Source organism: Varroa destructor, unplaced genomic scaffold (genome assembly GCF_002443255.2).
Source record: "Varroa destructor unplaced genomic scaffold, Vdes_3.0 BEIS01000002.1, whole genome shotgun sequence".
Classification (NCBI taxonomy): Eukaryota; Metazoa; Arthropoda; class Arachnida; order Mesostigmata; family Varroidae; genus Varroa; species Varroa destructor.
In genome coordinates this window covers 24,573,563-24,601,512 of record NW_019211455.1, presented here as the reverse complement: position 1 = coordinate 24,601,512, position 27,950 = coordinate 24,573,563, and the positions used below count along the sequence as shown (strand labels likewise).

The following is a 27,950-nucleotide window of genomic DNA, read 5'->3' as shown; positions in this document are numbered from 1 at the left end:
TGTGACCGGTTTTACCTAGAACTTTAGAACATTCTAGGTACAAAGTTTTGCATAAACCTTCGAACGCTTTTTGGGGTAGGTGATAGTGTATTTACTGTATGCGCATAATGCTGGGCTGTGACGCTGACTTTTAGCGGGCTATCGTATGCTTTGAAAGTACCTTAAGAAAGTCAATTCCAAATGCTCGAAAGTAATATATTTTAACGCTATATGTAAACTAGACGAGTAGGATGAGTCTGAATCAATTTAACGCATCAGGCCGGAAAATAGCTGGGTATCAGAGCGGAACTTCAAAGTTTCAGGAACTGCAATGAGTCGAGCGTGCGTCAGCAAGGCATAAGAAGAACAAGTGAAATTTACTGTCATTCTCTAGTTGATCAGGTAATCTCTTGCCTTTTGTCTTTAATACATACTTCGCGCTTCATGCTTGTACAGCGGACTTGCGATAATAGTTACGTGAAACGGTTCAAGCTGAACCCCAGTAGAAATTTCTGAAACAAATAATGATGAAGTTGTTAGGAAAAACTGGATATTTCAAGGCTTGCCAAGAAGCAACAGCCCTATGTAGCTATACATATTTGCATATATACGGTTACTGAATGGGGACCTGCAATTTGGGCTAATATAGGTCGGTTTAGGGAGATCAAAGATGGTTTCTGGAGTTAGGACGGATATTTATGATTTATATTGCCATAGCTTATTTACATAATATCGAAGTGGTTATCACTTCCCCTAAGATAGCTGGAACATGCATATCATGATTTGTTATTTTCATCTAAATATCGGGGCATGTTAAAAAAATGATCGAGTTGATAAAAACGTTTATAGCTCGCCGTACCCGTAATGGCAGTCTCCGTTGTTTAATCAAAGCTTGGCCGTTGTGAAGCCTCTCGTATAGACCCTCGTTGTGGACCTCAAGGATGAGAAGCTGTCTTTCAATGGGATGTAGACTCAGAAAGCAGTCAGCTACAGGCATTTTTATCTCTATAACAACAATTGCTATTGGGAAAACAAAGAAAGGGTAGCATTTTCATAATCCACTAAGGCACTGCTGTCAACATATTTTCAGGAAGCAGCTAATTGTACCTTTCGGTTTCTTTCTCTTTTTGCAAATGACTACAATTTAATGCTATTAGTAAAACAAATGATCTTCACTGTCACCTTCAAACAGAATATTCAAATCTATTGATTGGAGACAGCTGACGCCAACACCCGAACCAGTCGTTGCAGGAAGCAACGTTCCTGCCATGCAGTCCAATATACAGGAGGTATTTTTTTCGAGTGGACTTTTAGTTGACGTAATCACGCCGTAGGTAACAGCAAGCAATCAAGCCGATTCTACCTCGTAGAGCTACGGTATGATTGAGCTGGAAAATCTATTTCATGTATTGATATTTCTGGCGTCGACTACGCTAAGACAGGTTTGCGCACGGTGCTTTATTGGCCTATCAACATTTTGAATTTATCGTTTCGAATGAAGCTACAGCTTTTTATCAAAGATGACGGTTTAGTATTTTGTCCTAGTTATAATCTTGAATAGGAAATTTCTAAAATAATAATTCATTATTTATTTTGCTTACTTCAGAAAGAATAAGACGTTGTCCAGAGTTTCGAAATGGGTTTGGAAGATTGACTACGTTTAACACCGTGGACGATTGTAACTTCATTAGCAGCGTTTCAACTATAGATTACATGGAATTGTCTGAAGTGTCGTTCAGAATAAAAAGTTGTCTGCAGTAACCAGCAAGGTTAATTATTTTGTTTACAATTGAAGTGGGCATCGTTGAACGTTTTGTCTAATTCTGACACGTGCAAACTTACATTTCCTGTATGACTTCTTTGGTTTTTGCGCTTGTTGCTTTTCCCCACAATCCCAAACGGCAGAAAATATATAAAATTCGGAAGAGTAGATGGCTAGTAGTATCCGCGCAGGTCTCTGAGCGGACCTGCGGGCGTTTTGAACCATCCCGCACGGCTGTTTTCATTGATTTTTTAGCCAAGGTTCCACATTTTAACCGGCGAACAACGTTTTAGCTTATAGAAACTTGTGTTGTATCAAACAGAACTACTTGTGTTTAACACTGACTAATAAATACGATAGCCGTCTAAGTTATATACGACATATAATTCGAGCGGATTAATAACAATTTTCTCACATAGTAGATTTACAGAGAACCGCAATGATCAGTGTCAGCCATCGTTAAGATCGGTGGTCTTAGCGGAGTCACGATCACAACAATTTATAGTTTAATGATATTAACGGCTGTAGGTAAACACTTTCAAATGCGTCATTGCTTATATGGCGTCTGTGGACAATTACCGGGCGTTTAATTAACTAAATCCATTACACCGAACCCCTTTCCGAAAAATGTCTGGGAAGCATTTTGAGGAGCACTACTATCAGTCGAATCTTGTTCATCCGATCGTCGAAGACCAGGCGGCAAATTGTGGAAGTTAAGTTGAATGTCACCGATTAAAAATCCCTGCTCCACGTATGTTCGTGCCAAGTATACCCTGTTCCGTACAGCGACCGGTATTGAAGCCGATAGCGGTATCCAATTCCGTGAAGCATTTGTGATTTTGCTAACAGCATCTGCCTCACTCTTATGGATAACTCGGGCGTTCACACGAATAATTAATTGAGAGACGGCCCTAGAATTGGGAGTGGCAAAACTTCGTTCGAACGAGCTCTCCGAAGTGATCTAAATGCAAGAGAGATGGGGTGCAAACTGAGAGCTAAGGAATACAGACAGAACATAAGGTGCGCCACGGGTCTACATACAACTTGCATAACATATTAGACCGAACAAAAATTTCCCTTACATGGAGACCTCAAGAAGAGGAATGATCAAGAAGGATTAGTCGGTAAAAGACATCATGGTCGAGCGTGATTTCGGTTCTGTGATAATCTTCTATATAGCAGAAATTGCACACTATTTTAATGACTGTCCTACTCAGTAGCATACGGCTTTTTTTTTAACTTACTAAAAACAAAGCTATCTAGCGCTGAGGAACCCATCCAACCCTGCTACTATTACGAATTTCGAACACGAATCGTATTCCGCCGGGTCGAGATCTACGGAATAGGTCTAGGCGCGAAGAAACGTTCAACTAGGCTTTTACAATGACTGTATTAAGGATTTTTGCTGACATTTTTGTGATAGTGACTGTTTTGCTCATCAAATGTCTTCTCCTACATACTCGGCTGGCTTTCATACAGGTCTTCTTCTTCTTAAGCATTTCCCCGTGCGTAAGATTTCCTTGCCTACCAAACGCAAATTATAGTTATGAACTACCCATTCATTCTGTTTGCTTCATATCGGCGTAGAGAGACAATTTTTTCCCCGTTCATTTTTGTAAACGGATTTATCACTGAGGTTGCGCTTTGCCCAGGACCGGAAGAGATGTTCAATGATAATGAGAAGCCCTATTTCCTCGTGGGCTTGGTTCCGTTTGTAGGAAATCCAGACTTCTGATATGCGCTTTATCCGAAGTCCCCAGCGACCGCTGATAGCTGACAGGTGTAAGGTGCATTCTTTGACTGCCCGATTTCATTTTGAATTTATTAAACCCGTCAGAGCAGTCCGAGCAGTAAATGACAGAAATATTCTAGGCTGATTGATTTCGACAGAGGGCAAGGGAAAGGTGGCGTGGAAGATCCATTTTCCTTTCCATTTAAAACGTTGGCACTTGGAGCTCGAATTTAAGTTAAAGTTCCATTCACCATAAGGAAAAGTAACAACGTCTTCAAATAGCATAGAGAAGTAAATAGACAGTAGAAAAGTACATTTGTTTTGTAGCAGTCGTATCGTCTTTTTTTTACCCCACTTCACTATGCAGCCTATTCCGTAGCGGTAAATGTATTATTTTTAGTTAATCTTTGGATACGGTTCGATTTTTGAGGGTGTGGGAAGACAAACTGTAATATCCAAAAGGCCAACCTAGTAAACTTGAAGTTCATACATGGTAAATAAATTTACGCTAATAATATTAAAAAAAAAAAACAGTTCATAACAAAACCGTGGCTCGAAACTAAACAAGCTGCATCTTGTTACTGACAAAATTAGCGAACTCGTAAAATATTGTTATTGATTTCTTTTAAGGCCATTATAAAGATGCTTAGTTCAATTCGAAGCAGGTTTTTTTTTATACCTTTGTATAAAATAACGTAATAGCATATGTATACCTGCCTATATGTCTGTATCGGAGATTATCAGATGAATGTGTTAAATAGAGCGACCTTGTACAGATGTTTGGCAAGATGTTCCTGACCAGTAAGTGCATTGCTATAATCATTACAAATGAAAATTATTACATGTTTTTTCGATGTCCGTATCTGCTGTTTACCCCCCACCTCACGACCTTGGGGCATCTGTGCAAGATGACATATTAGCATAGGCATAAGCTCTTAACCGGCACCTCCTTCAGTAAAATATGACACACAAAATCTGATACTGTGTGATGTGGTACAGCAACAACGTTTGTTGAAACTATTAGTTCCATGTTAACTTTCTAGATGTCGCAGCGACGAACTTTTTGTCGAACTTCGCATCTACTTAGATCATCCGCCATCCACTGTTAATCGAGTCCCGCTTAGCTCCACCAGACTATACCTAAATATGACTACGATTCATCCATTGTTACGTATCGAAACCATTCTCAGTTAACGCGTTCCTAACGAAATTTTTCGTCCGTAACTTAAAACGAAAACTACTACAATTCAGGACAGGAATACTTCGACTGCGTAGCTTTGACAAATTTCAATGGCGCTCACCAGGATCCTTATCTGTTTGTCGCGAAGATAAATCTTCACTATGGTACTTGAGTCATCAATTTTTCGTTTACAGATCTGCGTACTTAGCAAGTCATGCGCAATTGAGCTATGGCGTTCTGCGTTTCAGTTGATAAATGTCTGGTTTTTCCGAGGCAACCACCGGAAATTTGCTAAGAAACCGTCCTGTTGAAATAAATATAACCCAGCATGGGTAGTTACACAGACACAGATTTTGCGAATACCAAAGGGGGCTTGAAACGTACTGCAAGTCCTAATCATATAAAAGTTGAAAACTTCATTCGGACATGGTATAAACGAAATATGGAGCGGCGAAATATAATTTGAAGCTACATGCTATCTTCTTATAGAGCTACCGTTTCGACAGTAACGGTGACTGTATTCTACTTTACAAGGTCTCCATCTAATTTTATAATTTCAAAACATATATTTGCAGTACAACTCTAAAGGGTTTATAGTTTAAGTACAATGCTTATTATGTGGTAATGAACGAGGGTATTTCGGTCGATTACAATTTAGTAATAGTTATACCCCTGCGACAGTCATTAGTTCGGCCGGTCTGGTTAATAAGTGGCAACAAGTGAAACCAGCACATCTCGTGGTCTATTTCAGTGAGTTTCTACTGGCATCAGGTCTTCTTTTGCTACAATCCTATCTGTCCGTGCAACAAAGCAGGTAATGCCGTTGTTGTTTCTGACCTAATCAGAAGTGCGCGAACGACCGCCACTCCTTAGGTTTGCGCCGAGAGAGACATAGAATACGATCGACGAAATTTTTGCAATAGAAATTGATTCGACGGTTAGAACTACGACTACAGGACGGCATATCTCACTCCGTCGGCTAGAAGCGTATAGATATTGCTATACGTAGTGAGCGTATGCTGTCGAGTACCTTACAGGCATGAATAGTACCAAGGATACTTCATGTCCTATTCTTTATATATGTCCGTTCGTAGTTAAGACTTGCCGCGTTGAGGTCGTTCATCTCGATGGCTACCATCCTCGATGATGACCTTGTCCGTCTTCGTGTCCTTCGGCCAGTTACGATCGCTTTACCGATTTTTTTTGGTTGCCCGCATTGATATCTCTCTTTTAAGGTTCTCATTGTTCGCGTAGTAAACCGCGAAAATAAATAATGACATGATAAGCTATGAGAACAAACGTATTATCTGAGGCTTCGTATTTTGTTGACGAAGGTGCTTGCTTGCATGCATTATGCTTATTAGTAACTGTAAAATGTACTATGATATTTAAAGAAGAAAAAAAAAACGTATTGATAATTAGCTAAACCTAAAACATGTTGAAAAATCTAACATCTTTCAACTGGGTTTCCTTTTGATGCCGCCTGGCCATCATGGCATTTCTGCTTGGAATTTGAAATAAAAATATTCTTCTTTTCTTACAGCGCTCGAAAGCCGGACTCGCTATTACTGCGACAACGATCCTTCTACTAAGCACATTTAAAAGGTGTCGCACCATGGACAACCCCACGCTAAATCTTCAGGTACAGTTGCGGCAATAATAACAACTGTCATTGTTAGTACTATAAAACTTTCGATACTAGCAAACATTTCGCTAGTACTATCCAAGGGGCTCTAAGGGGAACCCAACAAATGTATACGCCAAACATTCGTTATTATTACTATTTAGCTATATATTGAGTACTATCAGAAGAAAAATAGCCATTCTCAAGCACCTAAAAACTAACTTCGTTTAGCTAGTTCAAAGCGTTCGAACTGCATTCAAAGCTTCATTGATTTCACTTAACGTACTGAGACTACGTACGAAACGTATGTTTGTGAAGCACTGCCTGGTTCTTCGCATACATTTAATTGGTCCTACTGAATATTGTCGCGTGACAGTTATGCAAAGGAAAAGACTTCAGTAGCAAAAGCACTTTCGGCAAAGGTCAAGGCACCTTGACGTCACAGGCTTCCTCGATAGCCCTCCAGCCGCCAACGAAGCGCCGTCTCATGGCTGTTACTGGGTGTGACAACCACCTGGTGTTCGCTCAACGATAAAAAAAAGCTTACGCTTTATCTATTAATGACAGTTGAATCGTGACTATAGACGGCTAGCGAATATAGTGGAATCATTAAATATATATATATATATAAACGGTCTCTAACAAAGGGAAGCAGCGATTGCTATTTTTGTCCTGTTAATCCCTGGAGTCTGATATCATATATGTGAGAGAATTTTTAAAATATTTATATATTATATTATACACTTACTAACGTATTCTAATGAAACATTTGCAGATGATGATCCGAACACGTAATATTTATTGTCTAAGTATCTCTTACATTTTCGAGAAGGCAACGCCATAAATTCTTGCTAATGCCTCACTATTATAAAAGCAAATGAATCTGAACAGGCATTTTTCGACAATTGTCTTCGCGCAGTTTTACCTATAACTCAATTCGTTTTAAGACATAAACTTCATTTTAAATAGGTACTTCGTATTATTTTCATTTCCTAATTGTTCAGTCTTCAAGACAAATGGTAGCCACTAAATCTTACCGTGAAGGAAATCATCAGATCGAGATGCTGACAGCTCACTCATTTAATTTCAAGCATGATGTTTCAACACATAAGAACCAAGTACCGATCTGTTCGGCATATATAGGCCGTATACGGATTTTGCAATAATTGATTTATTTCTTAGCTTTCATAGGTCCAACGTCGGCTGGCTAACGGCAGGTAGTCGTACTGGCGTCAAAATATGCCGATATTAACAGATGAGATTCTGTTACGCATCTAGACAATTACCTACGCCAGAGTTTCCATTGCAAACTGATCGACCTAAAGTAGTCGCCGGAATGACTTAACAATAACCAATGCGATGACCATACTGAGATTCGAGAAATTCCGCAACGGTAACAATGTCTACAGGTTATATTGATGACTAGGTATTTGTGACGGGGACCTATAGTATTTTCATATGCTGTGCTTGTTGTTCTATATGTTTTTGTAGGCTATGATTAGGACAACTAAATTTGATTGGTGGTCCTACAATGGCGGTCCAGTGTCAGTGAAACAGATGCGGGTATCGGAAGATCGCTTAGCTAGATAGGATTAACAGAATTCGTACTAAACACTGTCTATAATTCTCCGCAAAGAGAGGCAGTGGAAGCTCAGACGAAATTGATTATGGTTCGTGTCATTATTAGCAGTCAATAGCGCCATACGTTCGGTAAACTAGCTTGAATAATTTTTTTTTTCTCTATTTCATCTACTAGATACTTTATCAATTCCTATTAAATGTTCAATAGCAATAGCGTGTTGAAAGTAGAAATCGAAAGAATTGCTGCGAGCTGCAACCTACCCATATGCAACGATAACTTTAACTGGTAAATGATCTTTATCTTCTAATTGTACTCTTTGTAAGTCAAGTAAAAATCATTTAAACAAAAAAAAATTGAGCGTAGTGACGTTTTCTCGATGGGAATTGTAAGGGCACCAGTTATCTTCGGATGTTGTTTTCTGTTCGTAAGCCCGACCAAAGTAATCAAAAAAAAGTTAACCCTAGTTCTCGCCTAAGTTATAACTACATCGGACTTACTTGGCTTGATCAGACAGCGAATAATTATAGGAACTATTTCTTCACAAATCGATGATGTCACTGCTATTTTTCAGCTCTACGCAGACGAACAGATGCGCCAATAATAATAATATACGTTGGTTACTTGAATAGATTGCTATTTATCTAGGTTTCCCATCGCAGAGATACGCGATCCCAATGTCGCCCTTCAGAATCGATAGGAGTACTACGTACAGCGTGTTGGCACTTAAGAGTAAAATTATGCTTTATTTATAATTATGTTATTTACAAAACACAAGTTTGCCCGTAGACGATTCGGCAGTCATCGGTAGAACAGTCAGTTTAGTCATCAGCTATCCACGCTGATACTCCACGCGTTGACGACTTCTCGGATAGACATTTGCCCGCATATGTCTCCACTGCATAAAGGGGAACGAATTACTTCGCGGGCTGGTTAACAGCTCCCCAGATATTTTCACCCTTTTTAAGCGCTACAAACTGTTGCGAGATTTCAATCGCGACACGTGACTGAGCCTCCTTTGTGCTAGCGCCCAGATGCGGCGTACAGATCACCTTCGGGTGGGCGATGAACGCCGTATTTTTTGGTGGTTCATCTTCGAATACATCAAAACCAGCCCCGGACGCTTGTCCCGATTCCAGAGCGGTAAGCAGATCATCCTCATTGACAATGCCGCCACGTGCGCAATTGACGATTTTAACGCCTCTTTTGCACTTGTTTAGTGTTATGATGTTAATGAGATTCTTCGTCTGAGGAATGAGCGGTGTATGGACAGTGATATAATCAACCTGCGGCCACATTTCGTCCAAACTCATCGACTGGACACCGAACTCGGCCGAAACAGATGCTGGAATGACTGGATCATAGCCGATCGTGCGCATACCGAATGCCTGCATTCTGGTGGCAACCTCCCGGCCAATACGGCCCAGGCCGACGATTCCTAGCGTCTTTCCATTGAGCTCATTACCCATGAACGCCTTACGGTCCCAGCGGCCCGCCTTGAGAGAGGCGCATGCTGCAGTTAGATCTCGAGAAAGCGACAGAATGAGTGCACAGGTCATTTCGGCAGCCGCCAACGTGTTGCCTCCGGGAGCATTGATAACCAAGATTCCGCGCGTACTCGCAGCGTTACAGTCAATGTTGTCGACACCCGTTCCGGCACGACCGATTACCTGCTAGGCCAATATCAGTGCCATATATATATATACTTGAAAGGGTACTTTTGAAATCACTACTGCTGCTAATGCTATAAAATCAGAGTATGAAGTCTTTACTAGAGTATTTTTATCCGAGTAATTAACTTCGCGGATTATGACGCTCATTTGATCACGTAATCGTTAGAAAGCGATACATAAATTTCAATTCTAAATGGCAAAATAGCGTTTGACTGTTTTATGGCTCGTCTAAGTGTAAAGATCTTTAAACGGCTATAAGTCTATTAGTAGTTCGATCTACAATAATGATCGCAGATGTACTGTTTCATTTGGTAAGTAATGCAAAACTGTGTTTGAAGATGATTCGCTTTTTTCACAGTTCGCAATGGTGGAAATGCAACTGATTGCAACAAAGTTTAACTTCCATAGAGCGAAGTTCTGTAAATCAATAGGTTTATAAGTATTATTACGACATTGGCAAAGAGCCCTATACACGCTGTAAAAGATATTGTCAATCAATCATAGCCGTCCAGTCACCATTGAATGCAGCAAAAATATGAGCGGAGGAGCAAACAAAGCAGTGAACATATATGTAATTCAATTAACAAGAGGGGCCAGCCTCGAATTGGTACGCTTAATCCAGTATATATTAATGTTTTCTTTTAGAAACAACTAGTTAGCTTAGATATATGTGTAACCGAGACTACCAACCTTAAGCTTCGTACCGGCATTGATAACTTCGGAAGTAACCTTCGTTGCACTGCGGACAATGAGCGCATCGTATTCCTTGATAGCCTTAATCAGCTGCTCTTTTGTGTGGTCGGTCTTCACCGTTACTTCGCATCCGGCCTGTTGAAGTATGTCGGCGCATCGGGGATCGCACGAGTCGCTGATGAGAACCTTATTAATTTCCATTTTGCTGTTGGCGGCGTAGGTTCGAACTCACTACGAACACAATGAAAAATAAGACCGGGCTTTCGTGCTGATGTCGCTGCTAATCGAGCTAGCTAGCAACTGGGTCGTCGAACATGGGCAAACGACGAGCACATCTCGTTGTAGCTATTTCGGCGTTGATACGGCTATGCTACGTTATTCCAGCGGTCAAAACAGACAGCCAGCCAGCGGAGAGGGAAGAAATCATGGTAATGAGATAGAAGACGTCCTCGAAGTGAACCACCGTTTGAATTGACGCGCCATTTGGCCTTAAGAGGGACTGATTAGCACTCCACACAATTACAAAAGAACAACTACCAAGGAGTTTTGAATATATATATATATATATATATATATATATTATCCGACGTGTAAATATTTTATGTAAGTTTTACCTAATTTCTATCAATAAACCATAAAGTACGTAAGTACACATAACTAGAAGCCAAACACAGTTACGCAGGTATCAAGTCCATAATATGCTTCTTTTCATTATCACTATGGTCATTATCACATTTTGGCGTATTTTGCAATGACTCATCACACTCTTTTCCTTTATATCGAAAGTTATTAATCGATATTTATTATCTACTACTATTAACTAGCTCAGGGAAATGATACGTGACAAGATTAGGTCCTCAATATGTTAGTGCTTCAAACCGTTAACAAGGCGTACGTTGTATTTTACTCAAATTGTTTCTTGCAAGGACCTCTGGGTTAGACCGTATGATTTACCGTTTTTCGTTGGTTGGTCACATTTGAAAATCGACTTGTTCTCTGTCCGCCCACGGTTATTGCGTCAGTGAGACCTGAATGGAGCTGGTTTCTCCTCGCAGCAATATGGGCCTACCGCCCATTTGTGACGGGTCGTTGACAGACGCATTACAAGACAGGTTTGTATAAGTGCGTTTCGGTCTGTGCGTGTGTGTCTGGAAGCGGCTTCACGTATAAAAGTGCTGGAGAGTGCAGCGCTGAATCAGCGACCCGGAGGCACAGACAGACGATGCAGTCAATAGAAGACAATTTGCTGTTAATAGAAGAGTGCCAATAATTACGAGAATGATATGTAACCCTTACGGCAGAGACCGAAGGTATCAATACTACCCTTGACTAAAGTTCGTTCTGAGTGGTGGCACTGCGTACACGGGATCAAATAAAAAACACAAATCAATGTAATTTCTGTAACTTGTTTGAGTTATACAATTGTTATCATATGCGAGTGTTAATTCAATATTGTCATTATGCTATCTACCAATTATAACGATACAATTATACCCAGAAAACAAATACATATACACAACCGTTGGATAAGGGCTGACCTCGTGGAAAATGTGTCAGCTTAGATGCTTTTTTGATGATAAGGCTCTCATGGATTTTCATATTTATTTCCACCATAAGCTTTGCGTATCGGAATACCAAATTTGTCCCAATGCATTACTTGACCCGCAATGCATGCTCAGGTTTATCAAGCACAAGTAGAGAAACACATAGGTCTGTTGACAGCAAACGTCCCGCTCTTTGCATTCATTTAACCCTTAGCGGCTTGAAAAGTTGACGAGCTTGTGCCTAATTCGTTTAGAACATCGTATCATTGTCGACTGTAATATTATCGTACAGATTGTATCCTATCATTGAGATTATATTTCTGCTTTAAGATCTATCTTATATTTGTGATTGGAAAAGTGGCCAGATCGTCTATCTGGATGGCGCCGTCTGTCTACCGAGCTTATGACACAAAATCATCCCAGCCCGCTGTAGATGTCTCGATAGACAGGAGTACAAATTTAGATATAATAGAAACTCTTTAATAGGCTCAGTTATGTCTTATTCGTTGCCTTTTTTTTGCACTGTCGAGCGATTCAATTCGAGGACGATTGTCAAATCTAACTTCAGTCCTTCGGCTGTCCACCTACTGTATCCTCTTTAAGGCAACGTTAATTTATCATGCCTGGATTCTTATCTCCTATATGGCGACGTTGACTTTATCTAATCGTCCGCTTAGATAACCTTATCACTTAGACGATGAGAAATATAACGTAGTAGTAAAGAACCTATCCAAATAGCCTATAGGACAGGTAACTTATTTTAGCGATCTGTCTCTTCCGAAACACTGCAACAGCAATTTGCGAGATAATAAAGACATTTAAAACTGCCACAATAGACACTGAAGATATAACAAAGATAATTAAAGCATGTACACCAAAACGACACCTTACGTATCTACCATTAAGTAATAGAAGACAGTCTGATCTTCCTTTTACCAGTGCTACAAGATTCTACGTTGCTTAAAATGGCTATCATTTCAAGTTGTGGTTTTCTACTCGCGTTTTTCAAGTTGCTCATTGTTAATTGTTCACTGAGCTAAATCGACTAAGAACTTCAGAACTATGTCACACAAGGTTGTCCGTTACTGATCAATATCGGCAAACGTTGTCTTCCTTCAAAGAAACGTATTTGTGTGGTGAAGGACTGCAACTAGGAAAAGACAAATGTGTAACATATTAGGGTAAATTGCGACGCCATGTGATAATATACCACTAAAGTTCAACTTGCAAAATGGCTCCTTCGGCCAGGGTTACTCAGTAGTTCGATCTGTAGACGATTCGGGCTGTAAACACACCGAGCTTTCATTAGCACTATTTGATATTTTATCGTTTACGATAATCGACGGGCATTGCTCTACGCCGGCTTCGAGTATTTGTAAGTTATCCGTTACGTCGAATGCGTCGGGGATCCAACGTTTGATTCAGATGTCTATATTTAATCACCAACACCCACTTATAATGCTGCAAATAACTTCTATTATCGTGTGAACTTATTAAATTACCCAATAGTGTATTTAATTAATTCGTATAAAATTATTATCCTAACAGAAAGTTCAAAAGACGACTAGGGAGACGACAAAGCCGAACAATAAGCGAAAAAAAAAAAACAATTTTTTACATTAACTTCTATTATCATTATATAGATATATTTAACATAGCAGTCGTTCTGTGCTATATCTACTATTATTATTATATCAGGAATTTTTAATATACTATTTATTTTCGTTTGTATATTTCAAATTTACGTATGATTATCCCTTCTTTGCTTTCTACTTCAGGAGTCGCCTTCATCGCCAGATGTGAATGTCAGCCTATCGGCCTATCAACAGAATGTGTGTATATAGATACTGCAATGTTTCAATATAGAGAATCTTTATTGTTATAATATCAAACATTCAAAGGCAAAACAACCATCCATGAAACCCACCTGGGAATGAACGTCGGATATATTTCTCTACGTTGAAGATAATAGAGGCTTCTATGTAACAAAGGGGTACTGGAATCTAATGGTAGCAACAATAATAGTGGTATATTTATGCTTATAACATCAGTCATAGGCCTGTTTCTTGCACACGGTCCCAGTGCGTACTGCGGCCTAGCACGTGCGTATGCTAAAATACGCCACGCTCGATCGGCTGTTACCACCATTGGAAAAACAGCTGATAGGTAAATGTTCATCATTTTCTATCTTAGCGGTAGGCGTCAACTACTTGTTTTTATTCCATCGAGGGTATGAAATGTTTCCATCCCAGATTCAGCGTCTAGACTTGTCATAGCACCGATCGACGTTGCAACAGTATCAACAGCATGGCTATATCGACCGTTAAAATACTACAGTCTCAAATGTTGAGTTCGCATTTGCTGTCCGATATATAAGACCACCAGACTTGAGCTATAGTTGGTACCAACACAGGCCACCTGACAGGCCGTATTTTTTTTGCAAAGATCTTTCTCACATTCGATTGCTGTATTTGCTTGCAGCCATAACTACCCAAAAAAGTGGCTATTTGTCGACTAAGGGTAACTGGTGTCCGACCCCCGACCGTCAAATCGAGAACAAATTGCTCAGGCATCACAGACGCGGGAGGTGGATGGCATATGCGTAAGACTGATGAATGTTACGTTTCAATGCATCATATTGATGACCCTTTACCCATCGAAGCAAGCACGGCATTGGTAACTTCCACTATGTCCTAGGCGACATCTTCACTTTTCGTACTGATGGCTGGCACCTTATGCTGTCAGTTTAAGTCGTGTGTACCTCTCCGGCTTCTTTTCAATTTTGATAGCTCATTCAGCTTTGTCCTGATAACATACACGTCAGTCAATCGATTTCTGATTTATACCTGGAATGTCTCCTGAGTACACGCAATACATTTGCGCAGCAGTTTCGTATTTGTTTTGCTAGCCGCGATATCGAAAAAGACCAGGTCGAGGTGTACCTTTCAAATTGACCCGTGTCGAACGAATGGCCACCGAATGTGACCCAGTCTCACCCATCAGCTCGCTGACCCGAACTGCCATGGCCGACCCGCTCCTGAACCTGCGGCATTACCTATTTAATGTGGACGAGTATTATAAAATCAAGTGTTTATTTGCTAGGTTTACCTAGGCAAATAATTTATTGTGTTAGATCACTGCGTCGAACTCAGCTGCCAGTGCGTAAAACCGAGGCCCATCGACATGCACGCCAATAACTAAACAAATCATCTAGTTCTATGGCACTTAAATTACAGACGAACAATAAAACGCTTCGTATCTAGATGCGGTTGTCCCTTTATTTGTTTTTGGGGAAATTGAGCCCTATAACATTAATTGTTCCCTGTCTGTTCCTCGCCACCGGTATATGGATAAATAGATGACGTTGCCACATCGATAACTGGGCCACTCGAAGCGTTAATCATTGATTAATCTCACGACTGTGAAAAATCAAGCCCATCGTCAAACGAACCACTTCAAATCTGCCAATGTCCACATTAAACTGTCATTAAATGACCTTTAACTTCGTATATAATAAGAATGATGCATGTTCCTTACACTCTGTCTCTGCCCTCTGTAGAGTGGGCAGATATTCTACGATACAAATTGCTTTCAGACGAATTGGTCTGTGTTCATTTCAGTTAACCGGGTCCGCGCAGGTCATCAATGAAGCGGAATTGACAGAGGTACTTGTAAAATACGCATGCAAACAAGAGGGCTCAGCTCATACTGGGTTTTGCATTAATCTAAGCCTCCCATTGGATGCGACTTAGCTGAGTAGTACAGACTATATTAGTAGTACTACTCACTGATTTTACGTTTATAATGTTAACATCTAGCTTTATCTTGTTGCTTTTTAAGGCGCCCAAGTTTTTCCTTTTTATCCGACATCTCTGTATTCTGGCTAATTAGGTTCATCTGGACGCACTATCGAAATGCAACCTCCAGCCCATGAAATCGGACGGATCGAATCACAAAGCTGATATAGTTTACACGGTCGATGATGTACCACCATGGTACCTCTGCATAGCTCTCGGGTTTCAGGTATGCAGCTACCCCGTGTACCACCAAACAATTGAGAACTTAGTGTTTTTTGGGACTTACTTTTCGAGAGGCTGTTAGCTAAAGATGTTTACAACCCGGGAATTAAAGATTTTCATACGTTTAAGGGTAATTAGCTGATTCTGAACAGACAGAAGGACTAATACTTAGATCTGTCTTTTCATTCTAATTCATTTTATGCTATATGAGAGAGCGGTATTAATGATTTCTCTCACGCTTATTGCGTTCATAAACTAATATATCTATATATAATGTTTTCGATGTATGAAAAGGTCGATACATTTATTGGTCTTTGTGTTTGATGGTTAAAAAAACGGTGCAAGTATTTGGTAATTTTTGTGCATTCTTCACTGGCAAAAGGACATCCTCCTCATAGTATCTACAAACGCTACTTTAACAGAAAAATAGAGCGCTGGGTTGTTGAGTCTAATCCTACGATAAAAATCAATTGTTACCGTTATGATTTTCTCTCTTCCGCCTTCCAATTCCAATGACGGTTTTTCAAAGTAGTTACCTCTAATAAAGAATGACTATTTTGTAAGTGATTCGTCCTGCTATCAGACCTTCTTCAAATTCACCTTATGTACTTGTTTGTTTCTACTATGCTTCTTTGGTCTTGTGCGGTTTATGCTGGCTTGATTGCGACAGCATTATCTCACGATGATGGGAGGAACGTTATCATACCCATTCATCGTAGCGCCTAAACTGTGCATCCCAGAAAACCATCCTGCTAGAGGTTCGCTTATTTCTACGATATTTTTTGTATCGGGTATTGGAACGTTGCTTCAGGCTACCTTCGGAGTGAGGTGGGTTACAGTTCACAGCATATATAGTTACTGTAAACACTACAGATCTAATCGATACCGTTCATGAACAAAAACAGGTTTCATCGGTACTTAATGACACATTTACATTTATCGATATTAATATTGCATATATGCTTCTTAAACTAACAACTAAAAATTACACTCTGAGAACTCCGTTCGCATATAGATATATACTGTATAAAATTCCATTTGCAATTTATAAATAAAATAGGCATAAGTCAGTGAATGTCATCATGTATTCAGACGACCTCGTGACGTATGGCAACAGTAAACATCATTTGTAGAAACCCTTAATTGATACGTCTTAGAGGTTGGTTTAGAGGTTAACAGACAAGCCACGGGGTTTAGGTAAAGTAGTTAGCTAACTGTTTTCGACAGACTTCAGCTGAAGGAGAAGGATTCGAGTACGTCAAAAAATGCCTGGGCTTTAACGTCACATCACTGGCGAGCCCTGAATTTTTTGGAACACAGGTAAAGGAGACAGCCTAAAAAGCTCTAGCGTTGGAGCCCTGGATCGAAAGAACCATGGAGATTTTCATTAAGAAAAGTTTCCGCCAGCGCGCCTGCTATCTTTAGAAAGGACTGAACTGGCTGACCGGAAAAAGCTTTTGGGGCTCCGCCCGTCTACGAAAAATCGACCTGTGTACCTGATAGTAGATACCCCACTTTTCGTCGAAGGACATTCTAAGCAATACTCACTGCAGGGGGCATTTTCATAATTCCAATGCATTAGAATTTATGAAGAGAAAACGCCTCACCCTAACCTTAAATTTGATAACGCTAAAGTGATAAATAGTCCAGACTATAAATATATATCTGGAACAACACGCGATGCACTTACCGAATATGTGACTTGCAGGCTTCAGCACTTTTTTTTTTTGGAACTGATGCTCACCACAATCCAAGTGACACGTGTTTTTGTCAATATTGTAATCTACTTTTTTTTCAAATTTTGCCGGGGGCTGTAGTACGGCGATACTCCTGATGATACTAACAGTTGTACGCTGCTTCTAACAGTCATAGGAGTGAAAATACGCATTCGTGCGCCAATAAAAACACACATGCACTTTTAGGTATACGTCTAACGATTTTACTTAACCCTGCGTCAAGTAGACCTCGACTGTGTGTGCGAAATTTTGCAGGCTACCAATTGTCCAAGGATCTACTTTTTCTTTTCTCGTGCCAATTATCGCAATACTGTCACTTCCGAAATGGGAATGTCCATCCCCAGAAGAACTGGTCAATCGTACACACGAAGAAGTGGACGACTTATGGATGCCCCGAATGCGAGAGGTGAGCTTTTCGATATAGAGAGCCACTGGCTATTTGTTATTTAATGTGGGTTCCAGTGTATCTTAGTAATTTGCGTAGTTCACAGTATTGCTTGTGTAAATCTGGAAACAAATACATTTAAAATCTGGATAAACCAAGTCCAGCCAGCAGAAATAAAAGCCTCTGACATATTTTTCTGAAACGCCCAACGGCAGTACCGAGCGTAAAGCGTTTTTGATATATAATCGAACCTAACTACAAAGCTATGTATAAAGGAAAACAACTATTTATGTTATTTATACATCTACAGTATGATATTGCAGTGTACAGTACCGTATATTTTGTACCCATAGATACAAGGAGCGATAATCGGTGCATCCCTTATAGAGGTCGTTGTAGGGGCGCTGGGGTTGGCCGGCCTTCTAATGCGGGTGATATCTCCTCTGACTGTGACTCCAACGATTGCGTTGATCGGCCTCTCGCTTTTCCCTGAAGCAGCAAAGCACGCGGAAACAAATTGGCCTATATCATTTGCGTAAGAACAAAGCCTGCATTGTTACATCAGTGTGTAATAGTTACAACACAGCCAGTATTTGTTAATTAGCATCTTGTCCTTTATCGTAATTTTTGAATTTCATGAGAGACTTATACGTACGTAGAAGTAAGATGACGTATTAGGTATCACATAGTTAGTTAATATAACTATATAATGACGAATAAAAAAATGTTTGATTTTTTCACGTTCTAGAGGTGCGAAGATCCTCGTAGATCAGTTTAGTTTAAATAAACCTATCAGTACTCATGTTCATTATGTCATGGTTTATAATAGATGCACGTACAACTAAAAATGATAGTTCTTGCATAAATTTTGTTCAATGGTGTAAACAGAGGGATATAATATGCATATATTCACAAAGAGTATTAATCCGTTCCTGTGACACAAACTGTGAATAGATGACGATTCCGCAATCCCCGTTCCTGTTTCACGCTGACCTGCTCCGGTGGTATAGAACCGGAAATTATTATCAACATAATAAAAAGTATTTTTGTTTCAGGACCTTTGGACTGGTTGTACTATTGTCTCAGTACCTACGTGATGTATCTATTCCTATACCATTCATACGAACAACGACCGGCGCGTTTAAACGCTACGAAGTATTCAAGATATTTCCTGTAAGTGTCGTACATCGTGCAGGACATACTTTGAACTTATATTGCTGACAATGTCCCGGCAAGTATGCATACGTTCTCATGGCACTGTTGTTCTGTTTATTCGCCTTTGTCAGCTTGGTCATGACAATTTATTTTGAAATAGCTGAAACGCTAAGAGTTTTAGCAAAGTCTTGTAGAAACATCGGGAGACTCCGAGAGCCGAACGGTCCAGCAACCGGGTTAGCTAAAAAAAAATGCATCACCGCCATCACATTTAAAAAACCGCCGAATAATTAAATTCAATTAGAAAGGCAGTAAGAAGTTGAGGAATTAGACTATAGTCAGCGGGGTCACCAGCTCCAACAATCGAGAAGTCGTCAAGCTGGTTCTGGCAGTATTAACAAGTCGAGAGTTGACTCCAGTACGTAATACCTTAATTCATCGCAGTCGCTCGCGAAGACGATCCTAGAGCTTAAAGCGAAGTTGGACCTTAGAGAGAGGCTAAAAATTACGTAGCGAAATTGTGAAACGGCTGCAAGTCTAGCGCTCTTTTCCTCGTAAACCCTGGATAGTATAGACATCCTCGTATTAATAGAGGCTTGGACAGTTAGTCATTTTAACTGGCTATGTTTTTAACTTGTACACTACCCTGCACTAAAGAACAATAAACCAGGCTGCCCGGGCGGAGAGATCTCCGTTTTTTACGACCTTAAATTACGCGACCGCGCGCCGTACTAAACGGAAAATAACGTCATTGCCTTACGTGGCCAATGGCTAAGTCTGGCATCAGCCTATTTTCGACCGACTAATTCTGAATCAACGCACACATTAGTGGAAAGATTCCTCAGTGGACTAAAAGCGTAATCCTCTCATTTTGTTTCTTCTATGTTATTATTGGCAGTTTCAACTCCCGTTTGGATCAGCTGAACTCGAGCCGCATGACGACCTGCCACGACGTGCTCGAGGATTATGCTTGGTGGGTGATCGACCCGAACCTCGACATTAATTTTCTTAGGATATGCAGGGAATTCAGTTATAGATACATTTTGTGACGAACGTACCCAGAAATAAGGTAAAGTTTCAAAATCGAAATCATTCATTGTCAGAGGGCGCAAGCATTTGTGGTCACGCAGCGATGACGATAGACCTGACTGCCTAAGTTGTACCTGTGCGGATTGTCAAACGCAAGCTGCGCCGTGACACCTAAATGAATGCACGTTCTTGAACGTACTCGCGAAAGTTTCCCCATACCTGATGTGGTGAATATCGAAACTTATGCGTCGCATCTGGTTGAAACTTTCCAGTCTACAGTACAGCTTTTCCGCTTTCCGGGAAGTACAGGCCATAATTCAACAATGCTTGCAATATTGCACAGAGAACCCAGATGACTTCCAGGTCTATGGTCGAGGTAAAACTTTATTTTTACCCCGTAGTCTTGTTTGTAAGATAACCTGCCGAAAAACGTATGAGTCACAACAGTGATTTGGACGGTGTGACCCCCGTTTGATCACCAATGCAGAACGTCGACTGAACAATGGCCTAACGTTTAGTGATCTGCCCGATTAGTTTTTCGGCCTACGTGAGTCACTTTTCGGAGATGTTTGCGTCAAGGGAACGATGCCACGCTCTGTGCCTTTTTTCGTGATATTTTTTAACAAGACTTCACTTTTTTTTTGACAAGGCTTCCCAGTGAACTAACGCAGAATTTTAAAGGCTTACGCGACAAGAATGGCGCTAGATAGAGTCTGCAACGAACACCTCAAATGAACCGTTGTTTTGGCACCCTGTCAGACAGTATTATTTAATAAATGTTTACATACGAGTACGCTTCCATCCCAAAGGGAATATGCTACCGTATTAGTAACCCTTAAAACCTAAATTAGTAGTTTCTAAAAAGCGGGTCGCCCCGCGTCTTTCGCGCCGCCACAACAGCCGGGAATAGCGACGGAAAGCGTTTGTTATAAGCTGTGCTTCGACTTTCTTATGAAAAGATTGGACAGCTACCCAGAGAGCGTGGACGCCTCCTCCCAGCTACCCAGTACGCAAAAACGCTCTACCGGTAAGGACCCATACCGCCGAAAAAAAGTACTGGCCACGTCCGCAGTCCGTTAGAAAGCGATATTTGTCGAATTTAAGGTAGCTTTCTGCTCGGCGCCTCAGGAGATCATGCTCACGCTGTCTAAAATGAGCGTGCCTCTATGAATATGCCTAAGTCGCTCTGAATTTTACAAGAAAATGGAATAATTATCGACGGTAAAGTGGCCGAACTCTCGCCTTTTACACAAATAATTGCTTGGCTTAAAGGGACAGCCTAATCCTGCTCTTATATCTCATCTTGCTGAAGGGCCTTCCTGATCGCATAAGAAGGTCGAAAAAGTCAGTCGAAGTTATATGCAAGCGATTTAGTAATATGCAAGTTTTGCCTATAGCAACCTCCAGCCCGTTTTCCAAATTTAGGACGGACTGTAAGCTTGACCAGGACAGATGCGATTAAGCGTCGAGAAGATGAGATAGAACAGCGCCCACTGACGTTCTGCTAAGTTGCCTCTTGCCTATCTATAAACCGGTTCCCCATCTAGAACTATTTTTTACCGTCAACGGCCGATACCGTACGTCATCGAAGGATGCAGAAGGTTTTTTAGCCATATGGGCGATTAAATCGCCTCATCGCTTGTTTTTGGCGAACGCTTTGACCTCGTTCGGCCTGAAGCCGGCTTCGATCGCTGTTGGCAAAATCGATAGGAATTTCATTACTTTGGGTATGATGGGAAAAAACGAATGAAAAGGGACAAATCGACTAAACAGACATGTTACCATTTGGGTTCCGTTTGAAACACTGAAAAGAACCGAGTTTCTATTAGCCTAACAATACATGTAGATGCTCTCAGCGCGGATAAAATTGTGATGGACGTCATATGGCTCGTCGGCCCCGGGTACCGTCTTTAACATATGTAGCAAATAGCTTAAATTAGTTTTATGAACACAACAAGACCTATATAACTTATACGTCACAAGTGCTTTAAATGGTTTTAAGCGATTCTATATATTTTCTATGATAGCAGAATGCCATGTTGCCGATCTGCAAATACACGTGAAGTTCTTGACAAGCAAAAGTAAATGAAGAAAATTTGATCTATTTGGTTGTATTCATCACATTATTCCCCGCGTCTGCGGCATTATTGTGATCACAATCAAGCCTAAGGGAGAAAACGACTATGTTTCTGCGAAGTTTTTCTTTCCGTTTTGCTCGTTATGCCTTTTGACATATATTATATTTAGTTATTATTAATATCGAATATATCGAACCTGCATGCAGTGTAGCTTGTGGAAACAAGGGCACGATGAGGGTAACACTGAAAAGATAACCATCTAATGTATTCTTTTACATTTGTCATTTGTACTATTTAACCGCAGGTAGTACTGACCATTACAACAATGTGGTTCATTTGTTTCCTGTTAACAGTTTCGAACGCTACAGACTTACGAAACCCACTTCGGACAGATCTTAAGAACGGTTTGCTCGACGATTCGCCTTGGGTTCGCGTACCGTACCCCTGTAGGTATCTCTGTGGGACACGATGGTAGCTTCGTTTCATCCGAATTCAAAGGGTTCACTATGGAAAAATACGCATAAAGCACCTTCCGTTCTTTTAGTTTAAGCTAAGCTGTATGAAGAAAACGGACCAAATTATTCTCCTACCCATCTCCTTTAATTTTGTGGATAGAATCATTGGGTATCGCTTATATTGCCGTACGACGGATGTACGACTGTTTACCAATCGAACACCTGTACATTCACTCATCAGACATTTCGTTCATCACCCAGTTCAATGGGGCGCGCCAACGTTTAGTTTAGGAGGAGTCGTTGGAGTTTTTGCTGGCGTAATCATCTCAGTGATTGAATCAGTGGGCGATTACTATGCCTGCGCCAGGTTAGCCGCGGTTCGTGTACCGCCAGTGGACGCTGTGAATCGGGGCATTGCCATCGAGGGACTGGGTTCAATCATATCAGCTATATTTGGCTCTGGATGTGGGCTTACATCATACAGGTTAGTTATTTGCATACCATTATAAGTTGCAAATTAATTAGAATGTTACATAACAACACAATATAATGGGTTATGATTTTTTTTTGTGTCGGATTCACATTCCTCTTACTTAGCCCTGTTGGCCCAAAACAGAATTTTCGATCCGTACAAACGTTACGTCTGTACGAAGCTCTACATATTGATTTCCTACAAAACTCAAAGAAAAAGGCATTATCTTTTTTTGTTTTCCGACAAAGCAATCACATAATGACAGTTCGCCGCTGACAAATACAAAAGGCTAGATGGTAAATCATTTGTAAGCAGTCAGAGGCAAATACCATAGATCTGAGATTTCATCTCCTTCAAGAACAAGTACCGATGCAGTTCTACTTCTATTCAGCTATGGTTAAGCAAGCTCTGAACTCCTGTTCTCCATATCATCTTTCATTCAGCTTGGCCACTTTTTTTACTCATATGTAAATCTATGCATGTGTCATCAATCGCGATTCAGCGGGCATAAACAAATGCTGAGTACATGTATCTATATTCTAGATTCAGGCTTGTTCATATGTTTTTAGTGAGAATATCGGTGCTATCGGCATTACTAGGGTGGCCTCTCGTCGCGTTATCCAGATGGGCGCAGCCCTAATGGTGGTCTTCGGTTGCCTTGGAAAGGTCTGTACGCAAGTTGCCACTGATTACTAAAGTCCCGGAGAGTGTATATGATGGAACTCGAAGTTCATACACAGCAGACGTTCGTCTTCATTTAGCACTAACCGCGTGTACACAGATTCGCCAGTACGGCCATTCTTTGTTGATGTGCATTTTGCGCCGAAGTGACAGCGCAGAACTTTGACTGAACGAATTTTTATATTGCATAAAAAAACGTCGCTGTTATTAGCTACGAGCATTAAGCTTATGGCATTTATAGCTTCGCCAAAAACAATTATTTATCGATCTCTTTCGGCAAAAGGATTTAGTCCACAAAGCACAGAAGAACTCATATTTACGATAGGATAGATTCGAACTATCCTAACTCTTGTTATGTTGAATGAAAGGCAATGAAAAACAACGCCTAACGGAAAAAAATACCATCAAAAACATATTTGATAGAGTGAAGTGTAAAACGTCTCACCTATTCCTTTGAAATAGGCTAATCGTCATTAGCATAGAGTACCACATTTATAGGACCACACAAAAATCTATTGTTCATTTAGATTTCGCTATGTGCCCTCGTTAACCGTCACTAGAATTGTTTTGCTTCTGTTCTCATTTTTTGCTATTTTGGGCGTATTTAGGTTGGCGGTTTATTCGTATCCATTCCTGAGCCAATCGTTGGTGGCGTATTTATCGTGATGTTTTCGGTCGTATCCTCGGTCGGCCTATCCAATCTTCAGTTTGTCGATCTCAACTCGTCGCGAAACCTTTTCATTTTAGGAGCGTCACTCTTTCTCGGACTGTGTATCCCAAGCTGGGTAGCGGATCATCCAAAATCCATTGATCTTGGTAAACGTAGAAATCAGCATTAGCGCCAATTTCAACGATTAATTATATTCGTTAAATTACAAAACTTATTTTACATTACATAATTATATAATGAAATTGCTAGATTGGAACAATGACGTTTATATTCCACTCTGCACTGTTTGCGAAGAACGTAATTTTGCTCCAGTTAGGGTCGTCTTTAGAATTAGTTAGTGAGCGTAAATTGGCTAACTTGGGAAAAACCGCTTGCGTCTACTTGTACGCAGGACGCTTGTAGTCGAAAACAGTACAGAGACATTTTGTCTGATGCGCGAAACTTCCCTGCTGACAAAAGCGTCGAGAGAGAGAGAGAGAGTGAAAAAAAAGCAAAAGTATATATATATATAACACGTACTAAAAAACCGACAATCTAGATAGTTTAACGGTTGCTTAATTTCAAAATTCGCTAGATTAGCGGGTAACAGCCTATTTGGTAGGTGTGGTTTTGAGTTACGATTCGTTATTGAGGTGTTGTCGAAACACAGTCCCACAGGGTACAAGATGAAGGATAGTGATATGTGCGTGTAAAGAGCTAAATGATTAGCGGACGTTTGCTAGTTTTTCGAATATGCACACCTGGTGCAATTGAGTTACACTAGTCTATTTCGTATAACTGGATAGGGATTATGTGTTTTTCAGGGAACGAAGTTTTAACCCAGTTGGTTCGTGTTCTTCTCAGCACATCAATGTTTGTTGGAGGATTTGTCGGAATCGTACTAGACAACACTATTCCTGGTAACAAAATTGTATATGCGTTGCGGATAAGTCATTGAAGCATGCTTATGTACTTTATATTTATATAAAGTATATAAGCATTTTATCTAGACTGATGTCCTACAGATCTTTTCGTTGTCGCGAACTAATAGTTGTTGGTTGCCAGGCTTATACTTCATCTAGAAGAGCTCACTATTTCGATGTATTTTCTGCTATTTAGGAACATCCGCAGAACGTGGCCTTAGCGCGTGGGCTACTTATGGCGAAGATGGCGACGATGAATCAACGCGAAACGATAAGAAATGTTCGATTTCAACCTACGACCCACCATTTGTTTCTCGGCTCCCTGCTTGGACCAAGCAATTGCCGTTCATGCCTGGCTATAACAGGAAGTCGCAAACAGCCATAGTAGCGGCCACGGAGTCAGCTGTTCCTCAGCATGTTCATAAAGTCAATGAGTACAATGGTTACAATCATGATACAAAGCTTTAACGCCAGTCAGGGAAAAAAGCATCGGCCCAGTAGATTCTCGAGACGAAAAACAGGCGACTCTTATCTATCAAATCCCACCTATCTATAGATAATTGATAAACCTGAAACTAGATATTTTTTTCAACAGATATTCGGTATCTAAATGTAAAAAACATCACGCATCAGCGCATTGTATATTTTGAATCTGAAATTTCGTGAATTCGCACGTATTAAAACAACTAAATGGCTACTTCGATTGACTAGACAGTGCAACAAGGGGTTGAAGGTGTTAGCAATGGTCGTGATAGTGGAAGCTGCCCAAAAAAAAACTAAACCCTGGAAAAACTTGAGCCTCAACGGTTGCCGAAGTTGGATCATACACTTCGTTGAAAATATCGACTAGTGTAGATGCTTGAAATACGACAAATACGGTTTTATACGCTCCGCGTGCGTGCGAGGAACTAACCACGAAAAGCTACAAGTGACTATATAAACCATAAGGCTCACAGTGATGTATTAAACTATCGTAGATAAATAATTACGTTTCAATTTTAATAAACCTCGCATAATATTCATTTAAAACAAGATACGGAGTTAAAAATCGACAATAGGGCAAGCGAACTTAATCTGAATATTGCTCAGCCAATATTAAATTGTAATTATAATGGAGTAAACACAATGGACTTTAGCATGTGCAGTTCCTGCTAGATAACTTCAGTGAAACTGCGCCGAAAAGTTCACAGACATGCTCAAATTGTCTGATCCACTGATTGATTTTACTGCGTCACTAACATGTGTACACATGCTTTGGGCTCCCCAGGGTCTGTATAGACGTTGCATGTTTTCCATATGTTACGTATTACTAACAAAGTCTCAAAGGTTTTTTCTGCTTGATCACACAACGACTTCCATTCGCTCACATGTAGTGACCCAGTGGCAATAGATAATCGTTACTGCAGTATGTCAGGCCAACGTTTAGTACGATTATAATAAATTTCTTGCAAAGTAGGAATATGTTCTACTACTAATTCCTCCTAATTAACCTATCGATGTTGCATTTAGTGCAATTTTTAAGTGAATTTCGGTTTTCTTTGTATATATATACACACACTTATTCGAAATATATAAAAAATATCGTAGTGGCAAGACCTAGCGAGCTGAATACCACAATAGCGTGCTATGATTTTACTTGTTATGACAAAATAGTTTTCAAAGAGACTTTTGACTTTCTTCGAAAGGCATTTGTGTGACCAGTGAAATGTGACGAAGGAAAACATTGAACTAGATAATAAGTTGGTAAACATAACCTTAGTGTTAGCGAATCTGACGCATGATCTTCTATTTTTACATTTTTGTGGACGCGAAAAATAGACCTGCGAGACAATGAGTATGACAAACAAAGTGGGAAAAATTTGAACAGCATTCTAGGTCAAAATGGGCACCTTTACGCAAAAAAAATTGTGACAAAAGTTCAGAAGGTTGGTTAGTAGGCAGGCAATGTAAACGACAGTACAAAAACGGGAAAATCAAAGTTTCCACCAAGCTGAGGAACAGAAGACAAACAAAGGTCTACGGTGGCTGCATCTAGTCTCGACGGCCTAGTTACCGAACCCGCGTAACTATTTATAGCAAAATCATCCAAGTTCATATTGTCTTTGACATTTACGCTACGACCTATTTTGAGCTGGCGACTAAATTTGGGTCGCCTGCTCAAAACAGAATAGTGATGTACTTACTTGGCCGGGCCACTTCATCAATATACCCAGGCCAGCAATAAGATCACTGAGAATTACCCGCTGTAAAAGGAACCGATCGCAATGTACATTTGAGTTTGAAAATGAAAACCGCAACAAGCAAATATCACAGACCACAGATATCTCGTTCATGAACTGAACGGACGACAGATTGGAGCATGTGGGAGATATCGGGCAAGTGATTTACGGTATTTAATATTGATGTACTGCTACAAGCCTACAGTGGAGGCAGCGAGAAGTCGAGACGTAACCTATAATTCAATTTGCCATTGGCGCTATTTAGACACCAGCGCTACTTTGGCTGATCTTGGCTTTAAGAACTAACTCTCACGAGCAGACGCAATGTGTGTATATATATATAAAGCATAGTTACAATGTTGGTCAAATGTGTTCGTCTCTGA

At 40.3% G+C, this 27,950-nt stretch overlaps 2 protein-coding genes across 3 annotated transcripts; one reads left to right on the top strand and one right to left on the bottom strand.

Annotated features, from left to right (window-relative positions):
• The first annotated feature begins 58 nt into the window (after positions 1-58).
• On the top strand, positions 59-27,950 carry LOC111243703 (solute carrier family 23 member 1-like). Its single transcript, XM_086978494.1, has 17 exons — positions 59-75; positions 303-381; positions 6,197-6,295; positions 13,545-13,598; positions 15,387-15,431; positions 15,658-15,789; positions 16,456-16,613; positions 17,777-17,927; positions 18,260-18,441; positions 18,962-19,079; positions 19,960-20,034; positions 22,473-22,614; positions 22,885-23,107; positions 23,665-23,761; positions 24,385-24,592; positions 25,250-25,345; positions 25,545-27,950. Exons 3-17 carry the CDS (start codon positions 6,269-6,271, stop codon positions 25,814-25,816), a joined length of 1,980 nt encoding a protein of 659 aa, XP_086834620.1. The 5' UTR covers positions 59-75; positions 303-381; positions 6,197-6,268; the 3' UTR covers positions 25,817-27,950.
• On the bottom strand, positions 8,576-10,597 carry LOC111243704 (D-3-phosphoglycerate dehydrogenase). 2 transcript variants are annotated; one of them, XM_022789666.2, is made up of 2 exons: positions 10,220-10,597; positions 8,576-9,529 (listed from the first exon to the last, which is right to left on the bottom strand). In XM_022789666.2, exons 1-2 carry the CDS (start codon positions 10,421-10,423, stop codon positions 8,774-8,776), a joined length of 960 nt encoding a protein of 319 aa, XP_022645401.1. In that variant the 5' UTR covers positions 10,424-10,597; the 3' UTR covers positions 8,576-8,773. The 2 variants fall into 2 exon arrangements, with proteins under 2 accessions (XP_022645401.1, XP_022645404.1); XM_022789669.2 differs by having other exon boundaries at positions 8,576-9,526; positions 10,220-10,595.

What these genes read in the sequence shown, in the direction of transcription:
- LOC111243704 (XM_022789666.2), bottom strand. Translation starts at nt 10,423, where the DNA reads ATGGAAATTAATAAGGTTCTCATCAGCGACTCGTGCGATCCCCGATGC. An exon ending in ATGCCGGTACGAAGCTTAAG is followed by an intron (nt 9,530 to 10,219) that starts GTTGGTAGTCTC and finishes ATATTGGCCTAG; the next exon opens with CAGGTAATCGGTCGTGCCGG.
- LOC111243703 (XM_086978494.1), top strand. Translation starts at nt 6,269, where the DNA reads ATGGACAACCCCACGCTAAATCTTCAG. An exon ending in CAGGCTACCTTCGGAGTGAG is followed by an intron (nt 16,614 to 17,776) that starts GTGGGTTACAGT and finishes GAAATTTTGCAG; the next exon opens with GCTACCAATTGTCCAAGGAT. An exon ending in ACTAGACAACACTATTCCTG is followed by an intron (nt 25,346 to 25,544) that starts GTAACAAAATTG and finishes TCTGCTATTTAG; the next exon opens with GAACATCCGCAGAACGTGGC.